At 45.1% G+C, this 12355-nt stretch overlaps 2 protein-coding genes across 7 annotated transcripts; both read left to right on the forward strand.

Annotated features, from left to right (window-relative positions):
* The first annotated feature begins 418 nt into the window (after positions 1-418).
* LOC136547499 (probable galacturonosyltransferase 7) lies at positions 419-5589 on the forward strand. Of its 6 annotated transcripts, none has more exons than XM_066539439.1 (9): positions 419-816; positions 1053-1084; positions 1238-1306; positions 1639-1804; positions 2682-2734; positions 3241-3521; positions 3808-4162; positions 4249-4791; positions 5057-5589. In XM_066539439.1, the coding sequence occupies exons 1-9, from the start codon at positions 690-692 to the stop codon at positions 5336-5338; spliced, it is 1908 nt and encodes a 635-aa protein (XP_066395536.1). In that variant the 5' UTR covers positions 419-689; the 3' UTR covers positions 5339-5589. The 6 variants fall into 6 exon arrangements, with proteins under 6 accessions (XP_066395536.1, XP_066395531.1, XP_066395537.1 ...); XM_066539434.1 differs by having other exon boundaries at positions 420-816; positions 1639-1855; positions 2673-2734; XM_066539440.1 differs by having other exon boundaries at positions 420-816; positions 1675-1804; positions 2673-2734.
* A 2541-nt stretch (positions 5590-8130) lies between these two features.
* On the forward strand, positions 8131-9617 carry LOC136547500 (protein PYRICULARIA ORYZAE RESISTANCE 21-like). The gene is made up of 3 exons (XM_066539441.1): positions 8131-8293; positions 8418-8499; positions 8631-9617. The coding sequence occupies exons 1-3, from the start codon at positions 8282-8284 to the stop codon at positions 9359-9361; spliced, it is 825 nt and encodes a 274-aa protein (XP_066395538.1). The 5' UTR covers positions 8131-8281; the 3' UTR covers positions 9362-9617.
* Positions 9618-12355: the final 2738 nt, after the last annotated feature.

Consider the following 12355-nt stretch of genomic DNA (forward strand, 5'->3'; position numbering starts at 1 on the left):
TCTTGCACGAGGGTTGAGTTTCTTAGAAACTAAAATTTGTCAACATCTTCCCCACAAGTTCTTTGTGTTTTCCTGTATACAACCAAATGCTCTATGGAGAAAAACTTTCCGCATTCTAAATTACTGCAAATATCAGCCACTCGAACCATACATTTTCTCTGCTCTTATATTTTACTGTATGATTTATGATTATATTTTACTGTATGAATTATGATTATTGCGATCCAGCGTTCCGAAGAGAGTCTAGTGAAATCACGAGATGCCTTGCAAGTGGCAAGCAGAAGAAAGCATAGCATATTCATGCCCTTGGAAAGCAGGTGAACCCATTGTCTTAAAAACAATTCGTGCCTCACGTCCCCCGATGGGTACGCAAAGCACAGTGCTCCAGTGCTTTTGACGTACTCGGCGCGACCGCACCGCACGAGGTTGAGCCAGCACCCTTCCTGAAGCCCACTGGCAACTGGCTGGCTTGGCTCACTTCACTCGGCGGCCGCACCCAACCGCAGTGCGCCGCCGCGATCAGAGCAAAGCAAACCCCAGGCTCCCGAGCCCCAACCCGCCCGCCCGCCCGCAACTGCCTCGAACGCGGCAACGGCAAGCGCCCTCCCTCCCGTAGTCACCGCCGCAGTGAGTGAGATGATCAGCGGAGGGGCCGCGGCCGCCGGGAACCCGAGGAGGAGGAGGACGCGATGAAGGCGCAGCCGCTGCTACCGGCGGCGCTCAAGAGGCGGAGGGGCCCGCGCGTGGCGGTGCTGGCGCTCGTCCTCTGCTCCCTGCTCGTGCCCTTGGCCTTCCTCTTCGACCGCGCCCCTTCCGGTAGGTACCCTACCCTATCCTCCCTCGCTTCCTCGCAATGCGCATTGGGTTGGGAGCGCGGGGGCCGCCGCGCTCGGATCACCGCCTCTCCGCCGGTGGATCTGGCGGTCCAGCTCCCCCCCAGTGGTTGGTCGCCCGCCCGGTTACCGCGCGGCCGTGTTGATTAACCTCCGCCTTTCGCCTTTTCGGGATTGTTTTCGGTTTGGCGTACTTTACGATGGGTGTGCGCGATGCAGGGTACGTGACGACGGAGGAGCGGCGCCGACAGGTACCCTGCTGTTTCAAACCCTCTCTTTTGCCCGTAGTCGTTGTTGATGCTGATTGATTTGGACGTCACCATGTGCGAGCGGAGACGACGGCTCACTGATTTCCGCTATTTTTTTTTTTGACCCCCGTGTTTTCTTCACCGCGTTGGATTCAGGAGGTCGTTCTGCCTAAGTTCGATCACGAGGAGAAGAGGCGTCCTACTGGCGCTGACAGAGAGCGACAGGTCTGTTGGCTGTTACTCTGATTGGAAGCGATTGTTTTCTTTGTGATTTTTTGTTTTGTTTTGTTTTGTTTTGTTTGGAATGGAGGGACTTTATTGCGGGGCACCGGAATGATGACTATTAGTTATCACTGTTTAAGACCGATCACGATGTTTGAAACTTTACTAACGCCTACATGTTCTGCAATTAGAGGCAATGCTTTGTGGTTGGTTCCTCGCCTGTTAGTGCTGTTGGGACAATTTATTTTCCACATGTTACAAAAGGTTCATTCACTGTTCTTTCTGCATCAAGTACAAGTGAATATATCGCTCAAATTCGCTTAAGATGTGTGAAGGATGCTTCTGCAGTCCGTGACAGTTGCATCCCTCAGGATGCGCCGGAGAGGAAGATCCCTAGAAGTAGTTCAGGAGTCATTCATCAACAAACACCGGAGAAGAACATCTCCAAAAGCAGTACAGGAGTCATTCATCACCAAACACCGGAGAAGAACATCTCCAAAGGCAGTACAGGAGTCATTCATCACCAAACACCGGAGAAGAACATCTCCAAAGGTATGTCATAGCAGTTTCAAGGCCCAAAGTGCAAATGCCCTTGCTGCTAATGCTAGAACAGTGTTCAGGGTGTGTAAATTTTAAGCTACGCCAAGGTCATTGGGGCTGTACGACACCTCAATTGTACCACAGTGAAAATTATATGTGGACATCATTTCAGCTAGGGATGAAAATGACCAGAAAGGTCGGTAATGGTGTTTCCTATACGAAAACTATTCCCGGTCAATCGGAAACTCGCCGTATTTAAAATTTCACTATTTAGTGGTGACATCAATACGGTGCTGATTGCTGAAAGAAATTAGAAATCAAAAGTTCATTGAAACTAGAAACCAAAAGTTTAAATACGGCAATGGTCGGAAACTTTCAAAAACGATGTCACTTTTGCGGGAAACGATTCCTGGTAAACGGAACATTTTATTTCCCCTTTCATCCCTAATTTTAGCCTTGCGATAGATTTTTTCCTGATGTTCGTGGCTCTTCAATCTTTTCACCTGTTGATGTTAAATTAAATTTCAGCTGTCAAGTTAGTTTTTTCATTTCCCTCCTCTTGGTTCCCTCTCTTTTCCAAGATTTACTTTAGAACCTACCATCAATTATTTTTATCCAACTATCGCTTGAGTCCAGACAAACAAGCTATCTTGCTTATGTTGACTATCATAAAGTTGTCTTTATCACTAATGTCTAATGGCACTTGGTCAAAGCTATTTAGTGGTAGTTGGCCCTTATCATTTTTTTTGTGGGCATCTTTTTTCATGTCTGATGTTGTAGTTATTTTGCCTTTCCTTACATGTGACTTAATAATTGCTAACATGTGCAGTTCTTCCAGCACCAAAAGTTGAACCATCAAAGGATGTGACGCATTCAACTAAAGTCGCAAGAGTATGGATCTTTAGCTTTCAAAGTTGTACTTTGTTGTTTCAGAACTGCTACTTTAGTACTTCATGTCATTTCACATTTTTCTTATTTTAAGACATCTTTCGTTGGGGTTGTGTTCTAAGGGTCCGTTCTTTCTCTTTAATATAAAGATACACAGCTCTCCTACATGTTTGAGAAAAAAAAGGCACCTTCCGTTACCAAACTTTTCATGTAACACAAAAGAAATTCACACACTAAAATGGTCATATATCAATTCTGTTTAGCTCAAACGCCTAAGATCATAGGCTACATGATGCAACTTTTTGAATAATTTCCCATCATCTTAACTAATCCAATAATGTAAAAGTTAACTTGTGTTGTGACAATCTTGAGTAGAATATAGTGCATCCCTATACATTTTTCTTCAAAGCGTAACCTCGTGTTTTCTATCAGTGCTCTTTCTAGTTCCACCTGATCTTTTGCAGCCTGAGTTGTGCTGATGTTCGCCAAAACGCAACCTGTCCTTTCAGGATGCTAGCCAAGAAGATGAAAAGGCTGATGAAGTGGAAAAGGCAAAGTCTTGTCAACTTGAATTTGGGAGTTATTGTCTCTGGTCCATTGAGCACAAAGAAATAATGAAAGATCATATAGTGAAAAGGCTAAAAGATCAACTCTTCGTAGCACGCTCATACTATCCAAGCATTGCAAAACTTCAAGGACAGGAAGCTCTGACTCAGGAAATGAAGCAAAACATACAAGACCATGAAAGGATTCTTAGTGTATCAACAGTTGATGCTGATCTACCATCCCTGTAAGAATTAATTTTTACTTCTTAAGATCATAGTTCCGTGTGATGATTAGTCTTAAAGCTGATTGTGCGATGACTATGTTACTATAAGAACAAATTTTATTACATTGAATTCGGGTGTCCTATAAGTTAAGATGATCTATTTTTTTTTTTCTGAATGCCCCTTAGGGAATATATTTATGTCTTAAAGAGACAAGGAGATTTAATTCAATCTAGGGGCGTTATTTCCAATCATCAGTAGGGCTTAATACTTAGATAATTTGAATGACAAGCTGTTTTGTGATTTCAGTATCAACAGAAGGATGAAGCAGATGGAGCGAACATTAGTGAGAGCCAAATCTTGCACAGTAGATTGTAAGAATGTTGACAGGAAGCTTCGCCAGATACTTGATATGACTGAGGATGAAGCTCATTTTCATATGAAGCAGAGTGCATTCCTCTACAATCTCGGTGCCCAGACATTGCCGAAAAGTCATCATTGCCTATCTATGAGGTTGACACTAGAATATTTCAAATCATCTTCATTGGATTCTGATGATTCTCCTGGCAAGTTCAGTAGTCCAGAATACAGGCACTATGTTATACTATCTAGGAACGTTCTTGCGGCTTCTGTAGTGATCAACTCAACTGTGACCAGTTGTAAGGTATTTTGCTGATATTTACAATGTTAATCTATACACTATCTTCTGAGCTGTGCATCCCCAGCATACTCACTGGTCTTTTTTTGCAGGAGCCAGGCTACCTTGCTTTTCATATCCTAACTGATGCTCAGAACTTCTATGCCATGAAACACTGGTTTGCCAGGAATTCATATAAAAATGCAGCTATCCATGTCCTAAACTACGAGGCCATTATTTTGGAGAGACTTCCAAAGTATACTATCTGGCAGCTGTATTTGCCAGAGGAGTTCCGTGTTCTCATTAGGAGCATTAAGCAGCCTACTGAAAACACAAGAATGAAATACCTGTCGCTTTTCAGCCACTCACATTTCGTTATTCCAGAAATATTCAAGTATCTAAACAAGGTGGTTGTGTTGGATGACGATGTAGTTGTTCAACGTGATCTGTCTTTCTTGTGGAATATTGATATGGGAGACAAGGTAAATGGCGCTGTCGAATTTTGTGGTCTGAAACTGGGTGAAATGAAAAATGTCTTGGGTAAAACAGCATATGATCCCAAGTCGTGTGCATGGATGTCAGGGGTGAATTTGATTAATTTGGATAAATGGAGGGAGCATAATGTTACTGAGAACTATCTGTTGCTCATGAAAAAGGTTAGTATTGTTCCAGGCCAGTAAATTCATGCTATAGGATGTTATAAAAAGGGGATGCTTGCATTAGGTGGTATGCCTTTCTATTTTTGCATGTTTTACAGGCTTGAAAGAAATTTTCAGTGCCATCAAATAGTTTGCTTTCTTTCATATTTCGTTGAATTTTCTCCAATAGAACTTTGAAAACGATAGTATCTTTTAGTGTATTTCAGATGTTTCTTCATATTGTTAGCTAGTTATTTATCTCATTATTCTTGTTTTGTTACAGTTCAAAGTCAAGGATGAGCTGTCCCTGCGAGCAGCAGCATTTCCTCTAAGCTTGCTATCCTTGCAACATCTAATATATCCCCTAGATGAAAAATTGACCCTTGCTGGACTTGGATATGACTATGGAATTGATGAAGAGGTTGCGCGGAGATCTGCATCATTGCACTACAATGGCAACATGAAACCTTGGCTTGAATTAGGTATACCGGACTACAAGAAGTACTGGAAGAGGTTTCTTGTCCGAGGAGATCGATTTATGGACGAGTGCAACGTAAATCCGTGATGCGGTTGGACCCGAAATCAGAACAATTGCGTAAATCTGTGACGCAGTTGGACCTGAAATCAGAACAATTGGAATAGATGGCTACATCAGCTAGCCTTACTGAAGTCAAATTGTGGAAGAGAACGAATTCTAGTGGTGGAGACAGGATTTTTTTTGAGTTGGATATTCCCAACATGGAAGTAGTAAATACAAAAGTATATACGGTGGTATAAATTTGAGTAAATGCTGGAGACTATGTGATCCATCGACCACCCTCTAGTGCCCCTCGCTCTTTCTAACAAATATTTCAAATCAGTCGACTTCATCTTACAAAACCTTCATGACATACAGATAAATATACATGCCACAAAACAAGATAACAATGTCAATAATTGCGCTATAAAATTTGGATTTGGGATATAGAGAAGTGAATTATTGCAAAACATGCCCTTGTACCCTGCTAGTCCGTCTAGCTCCACAAACCCTAACATATATTAAGATCTAACTTACTAAGTACACCGATAGACCGGCCATAGGTAAAATGACACTAGCATATACTCATTCTATCTCAAAATAGTTGACACTTTAGCTATGAATCTGGGCAAATAATTAGCTGAAGTGTTAACTAGTTTAGGACAAAGAGAGTAGTCAACAAGAAGATAAATTATTAGCCATACTCTACTTTATATCTGATAAGGTAGAACATGATCCAGCGTGTTCGGCTGGCTGGCTGGCTGGTTGCCGGCTGGTCAGCCGTCTCACAAAAACACTATTTACGTTCTGTCAGAATAGTATTTTTCTCTCACAACAATCAGCCGGAACAGTATTTTTCAGTCCTACCGAACAGGCCAATCGACGTGATGCCACCAGAAAAGACAGATGGAGGGAGTTAATACAACTTGCACTGATTAATTACTAGTACTAGTACTTTCTTAGGTGCACAACACAACGGCCGCCCGATGCTTGATGGCTGTTTGTTTTGGAAGCGAGTACGACCGACGAGGTGTTTCTTAGGTGGGCATTGTGCAGTGTGCACTCTTCCTGGAATGGACTGCTGGAGGGCGTCAACGTCGTCTTATGTTATGATGCCCTGGTAAACTACTGGTAATCTAGGGCGTATGATGCGATTATTCATGTCTTGTCATCTTGTGATGTCGTGCTCATCCTTAATAATGAAGAAACATGCCGCGAATTGAAAATCAGGGTCATGTGCTAGCTCACCAGTGCAGCCTGAATACTGGTGCTCCATTCTTTAGCGACATGCATGCATTAGGCATTTAGGCATCCTGAATTACCGTGTCCATTCTCTAGAGATTATTGTGGACTAGGAGTACTATATTATACAATCATGATACGATACTTATTAGTCACCTAGCTTTAGCTTGGATTCTGAACACTTTGCAATTTTTTTTTTTTTTTTTGCTCTGAAATTCTTAGCTTGTCATCGCGCACCTTGTAATAATGCAGCGGTAAAAAAAACTCGACACGTGATGGCTAGACAGCCGTCGGGATTTTCGGCTTAAGGTAGAGACCTCTCACACAGATCGAGAAAACCCCCGAACCTCGTACCTTGCCCGCACATAGGGGTTTGTAACCCTGTGAGTGGGCCGGTGCCTGCAAACCTGTGCTTTGGGAACACGGAGCAGGAACCGGTAAGAAACCGTTTTAGCTGGCTATCATGCTTACCCAACATGGATGCATGCATGGTATCGTGGTGGTTGGCGCCATGACTTGGAGCTGAGGCTGAGCTGATCCATCAACACGCCTAATAACGAAACGATTGTTGATAGATTGTACACTGTACATACTAGCTTGCATTGCCATCTTCTCGGCAGGTATATATATATATATGCATTATTAAGGATTTAAGGTATTATTAAACCCGATGATCATTTCGACATGAGGGCGGCCGATCGACGGATTATTTTACTGTCTCGTGCTGACATATAATGCATGCAGGTATCCAGGAAATCGAGCATACATCGTCCAAGAGTTCGTGTGGCGTCTGCAAAACAATATCCTCATTCCTCCAGTGAAATGACCATGGATTAACGTACGTGTCCATATAGCAGCCGGCTCTGCTCTGCTGACTGCAGTCGAACTGTTTTGGAGTAGTCTTTTCCCCTCAGATAATAATGGTTTTGGAGGTAGAGTAGCACTTCTAATTTGTATCTAAATTACATGCATAATTACTCTTCTATCACTACTAAATATAAAGTAAGCACATAATGGTTTGTGCCACCATATGCACATGTATACATTGTAATAATATTTGTTTTAATAGTTTATCAAGACTGAAAAATATCTCCTTAACAAATCACATACCAATGGCATTAACAATTCACTTTAAGTTATTTCTTGTCAATAAATTTTTTGTATAAGTGGTTTCTTTAAATAAGTTTGTACCTTCTAACTGAAACATTATGCATAATAATAAGATTTTGACTCGTCCATAGGCATTGATTGATGGACTAGTATATACTGTATAAAGAAAGAACTGCGAAGGAGAAATTTGGGTCAATAACTTGGGTGTCGAGGTGCGAAGCTGCGCACTTTCAGTGGTTAATCAGTTTTGGTGGTTTCAGCATTCAGCAGCAGTTTCGGAACCAACTGCCACGTTTTGGGGACTATACTAGTACTACTCGCGCGTACTGGTGTCACTGGACAGACGATATGCTCTGGACTTCGAAGACTCTTTGCTCTCATCATGGCGCATCACATGGCGGTTGTTAGGAACCCCCCATCATGCCAAAATAATAAGAGATTAGGTTCTGGAAGCTCTCCAATGTGCTTACAGATTCCTCCTTACCAACCAGTCGATTAACATTTTGTTCTCTCATGGAAGATTGCTGAGTAGTAAGTAGTGCATGATTGAGACGCCGCCTGCCTATATATTTCTCTCTTTCGTTTCCCGCGTCTCTGCAGACGAGTTGGAGCAGTGTGTACCTGCAGCTCCAGCGCACCATGACAACCAAGGTTAGTTGTGCCTTACCGATTACCATGTTAACACACATTGATTTTAAATAGAACAATTTGCATTAGCAGTGTGTATAGCTTTTAATTTCTGAAACTTTTTGGTTTCGCCTTTGATTACTACTAGGATTCTACCTTGATCATTGAAGTGGACCTCCAGTGCGAGAAGTGTTACAAGAAGATTCGGAAAGTTCTCTGCAAACTCGAGTGTATGAAATCCTGTGGTGTAAATCCATCAAGTCGAATTTCATTTTATTTCAGGCCGTGGCTTCACATTAGTTTGGTTCTTTTTTTTCTCTTTGGATTTGGATGGAATTTGCATGCATGTAACATCTTTCAGCCAAGGAGAACATCAAGAAGATTGATTACGAAAACATGAAGAACAAGGTCACCGTCGTCGGTGCCTTCGACCCCAAGAAGCTGTCCAAGATACTGAGATGCAAGGCCTGCGACGTCATCAAGGACATCACCATCGTCAAGCCTCCAGAAGAGAAGAAGACAGAGGAGAAGAAACCGGAGGACAAGAAGCCGGAAGAGAAGAAGAAGCCTGCCGAGGAGAAGAAACCCACAGAAGACAAGAAGAAGCCTGCCGAGGAGAAGAAGCCCACAGAAGAGAAGAAGGGTGAGGAGAAGGCGAAGCCTGCCGCGGCGCCGCCGTCGACGACGGTGAACCTGCAGTTCGCCAACATCTGCGTCATCTGCTACCCGTGGCCGTGCAACGACCCGGCGCACTGGGGCGGCTTCCACCACCAGCACCAGCTGCCTCAGTGGCCACCGTGCGGAGGGATGGCTCCGGCGCCTGCCCCGCCGGTCCACAACCACCCGCAACCGCCCTGCGGCGGCGGCCCTCAGAAATGGGCGCAGTGCGGCGGCCCTCCGTTCTGCGGAGGGTGCGCGTGGTGCCATGGCGGCGGCGGCGGCATGAACTGCTGGGCGCCGGCGCAGCCGCAGCCGCAGCCGATGTGCTGCCCCGGGCCGTCGCTGTGCAGAGGGTGCAACGGGTGCAAGATCGTGCGTGAGACCAAGTTCAGCTACGAAGAGTACCCTTCCAGTGCATGTTCCATCATGTGATCATCTTACTCCTACTTGTTGCGCTGTTCAATCTTACAATAATTAGCTCTTTGAATTTTGGTCAAAAAGTAGCTGTGTAGTTGTCCCAAAGAAATATTTTTCCTGCAAAGAAAAGGTTCTTTTTTGTTGTGGCAATTTGAGTTCTTTTTAAATTTCCATCCATAGTCAATCTTCAGTGGAAAGGGATATGTTTATGTCCAATTGTCCATGAACAATATATGTATTTTGTTCACCGAATATATGAAATATTAACCAGTTATATTCCCTCCGTTCTAAGATGATTTATAAGTTATTCAACTTATGTTAATAGAGAAAATATAGGTAAAGTCTGCAATAATGCGGTCTATGCTCGATGCGTTGGCCATGGCACGGTGGACTACATGGCCAAGGGCCCAAGGTTTGCCTGCCAGGTCGCATAGTCAACGAGGCCGACGAGGAGGATCCAGATGCTTGGGCCAAGGGAACCTCCGTGGACATGGCAATCCAAGCTGTGGCTTACCTAGCCATGCTACGGGAGGAGCTGTAGGGTGTGTTTCGTTCCCTGTCTGTATTGAAGCCTGGCTAGGATTGAAACCTGTGTAGGCTTGGTTTGGTCTCAGCAAGCCAACATGCACTTCTTTGGTTGCATGGACTATCTAAGCTCGGATTAGAATTGGTATGTTTGGTTTCCTGACTTGGCTTGCATAGAACCACCTTATCTATTTTCTGGTAACTTCACCCCCTATAGCACATTCTATAAGTCTGAATTTAGTTTTCAGTTTGCTTTTGCTGTTTTCAAAACATAGAATCTTTCAAACCAGCAAGTTTTTGATGTTGGTCCTTTAATCAATGTTAGAGATCTCAGATCAATGAACAACTTTGCTCAAAGACAATCATCAAGTTGTTTTGCAAAATCGAGAGAACGAGAGAGAGGAAGATGGGTTGTCAGTCACTACAGTAGAACCTTCTCTTTTTTTTTTCCCTTCTGCTTCAGCGCCGGCAATCTCCACGCGCCGGCGAAATTCGTCGTCGCAACCCCATCTCCGCCCGATTCCTATTGCACGCAGCTTCGCCTCGCCCTTGCGCACCACCCTGGCCTGCTCGCAACGCCTATAGCCGCCGGAATTGTCCCCGGTGCCGATTGCCGCCGCAGCCATCCACCATGGCCGCCGCGTGCGATCTCACCGTCGGCATCCGTCTCCACCTAGTCTCCGCTTCGACCGAGTAGACTATCGAGTTGAGGTGACCGTTGGCAGCAGCACGACAGCAAGGCCACGGTCACCTCTGCTGCTCTGCACCTCGCCGCAATGGCCGCTTCTTACCTCGCCGTGCTCTCCGTGCACGCCCTCCTCACCATGGCCGCCACGGTGCAGGGGCCCAGCGGCTCTCCCGCGGCAGCGCCCAAGGCCCCCGCGACCCCTCCCCCCGCGATGCCGCTCCCAACATCGGCACTGACGCGCGAGCGAGGAGGAGCGGCGGCGCACACCGCACGGGAGTCGGGAGGTGATGCGAATTGATACGCGGCTTGACCAAGCCAGGCCCCCAGGAAAACGGATCGCCGATCCATTCTTTTGAAGCCAGGCCAGCGCGCGTACGGAGGCCAGCTCAACAACAGACAACCAAACAAGGCCTCGTTTAGTTGGCCACCGAATCGGCGCCGCCGGATTCGGTGCGCTACTGCAGCGTTTTGTTTTTATTTGGTAATAATTGTTCAATTGTTGACTAATTAGGCTTAAAATGTTCGTTTCGCAAAGTACAACCAAACTGTACAATTAATTTTTGATTTCGTCAACATTTAGTACTCCATGCATATACCGCAAGTTTAATGTAACGAGAAATCTTCTTTTTACGTAGTGCTAAATTCTAGAATTGAGGAAACTAAACGTGGCCCAAGGCTAAAGGTTGGATACCCAACCAAATAGGCCCGTACGTGCTAGAGGAGCTACCTTTTCAGAATTTCCCAGCTTTCCGGATACTGATGCCCCCAAACACTCTCTATGCTCTAAGGATGACAGAACTTGTCTAAAGCTAGAGTCCGATGATCCGATGCTTGGAGTCCGAGCTGTGGTACACCCGCCCGGTCGCTTAACTTGTCTAACGTCTGCTTCATCATGGATTAATCCCTGAAACTGCTTCGCCAGATCTTCCAACGTCGCTGCCATCTGCTTCTTGAACTTGGGCTTTGTTTAGATTGCAAATTTTTGTAATCGGGATACTGTAGCACGTTTTGTTTGTATTTGACAAACTTTGTTCGATCATGGACTAACTAGGCTCAAAAGATTTGTCTCGTGATTTACAACCAAACTATGTAATTAGTTTTTTTTTTTACCTATATTTAATGCTCCATGCATGCGTTCAAAAATTGATGTGATGGAGAGAGAATGAAAAAACTTGGAATTTGGAGGTGATCTAAACGAGGCCTTGGTGGGTTTCTTTGCAGGCGCCAGCACGCACACGACGGAGCGAAAAATTTTCTGGGGCCCTCGGAACGAAGCTCTAGATACCAAATGTGACGAACATGGATAGCTGGAGGGAAGAACAGAGGCGGAAAGGGGGAATTCAGTTAGGAAGTTTATTCTCGTTTTCACATAAGCCACACAGAGGTTCATTACATCGGCTTATTATATATATGCCTTCTCCGCTCATCAATGGGCAGAGCCCCTACGCCTAACAGGCCAAGCCCATGAGCCGAACACGCAACGCTTCCCCATTTGAACCGTCATCAACCTACCGCCGGACGCTTCAGTCACTTGGAGCAGGTGCTTTCGTGACATGCTGCTTCCTGCAGAGTAGCAACAGAGCGATCGGTCAATGACATGATGCCGTAGAGCGAAAAGCCTAGAAGGGGGAAGCACACGAAGGCAAAATGGAAGGTCGCGGCATGCCTGTACTTGTCGGGGACCTTGCCCTTCTCCTTGTAGGGCTTGACGAGCACGCGCGCGTCGCAGATGAAGTGCGGGTTGCCCTTGGCCAGGATCAGCTTCACCGTCTCCGGGTACAGGAAGGTGACAAACC

Source organism: Miscanthus floridulus, chromosome 3 (genome assembly GCF_019320115.1).
Source record: "Miscanthus floridulus cultivar M001 chromosome 3, ASM1932011v1, whole genome shotgun sequence".
Classification (NCBI taxonomy): Eukaryota; Viridiplantae; Streptophyta; class Magnoliopsida; order Poales; family Poaceae; genus Miscanthus; species Miscanthus floridulus.

Coding starts and splice junctions, on each gene's coding strand:
- LOC136547499 (XM_066539434.1), top strand. CDS start 690: ATGAAGGCGCAGCCGCTGCTACCGGCGGCGCTCAAGAGGCGGAGGGGC. Junction 817..1,052: donor CTTCGACCGCGCCCCTTCCG/GTAGGTACCCTA, acceptor TGCGCGATGCAG/GGTACGTGACGACGGAGGAG. Junction 1,856..2,672: donor GGAGAAGAACATCTCCAAAG/GTATGTCATAGC, acceptor TAACATGTGCAG/TTCTTCCAGCACCAAAAGTT.
- LOC136547500 (XM_066539441.1), top strand. Junction 8,500..8,630: donor AGTTCTCTGCAAACTCGAGT/GTATGAAATCCT, acceptor AACATCTTTCAG/CCAAGGAGAACATCAAGAAG.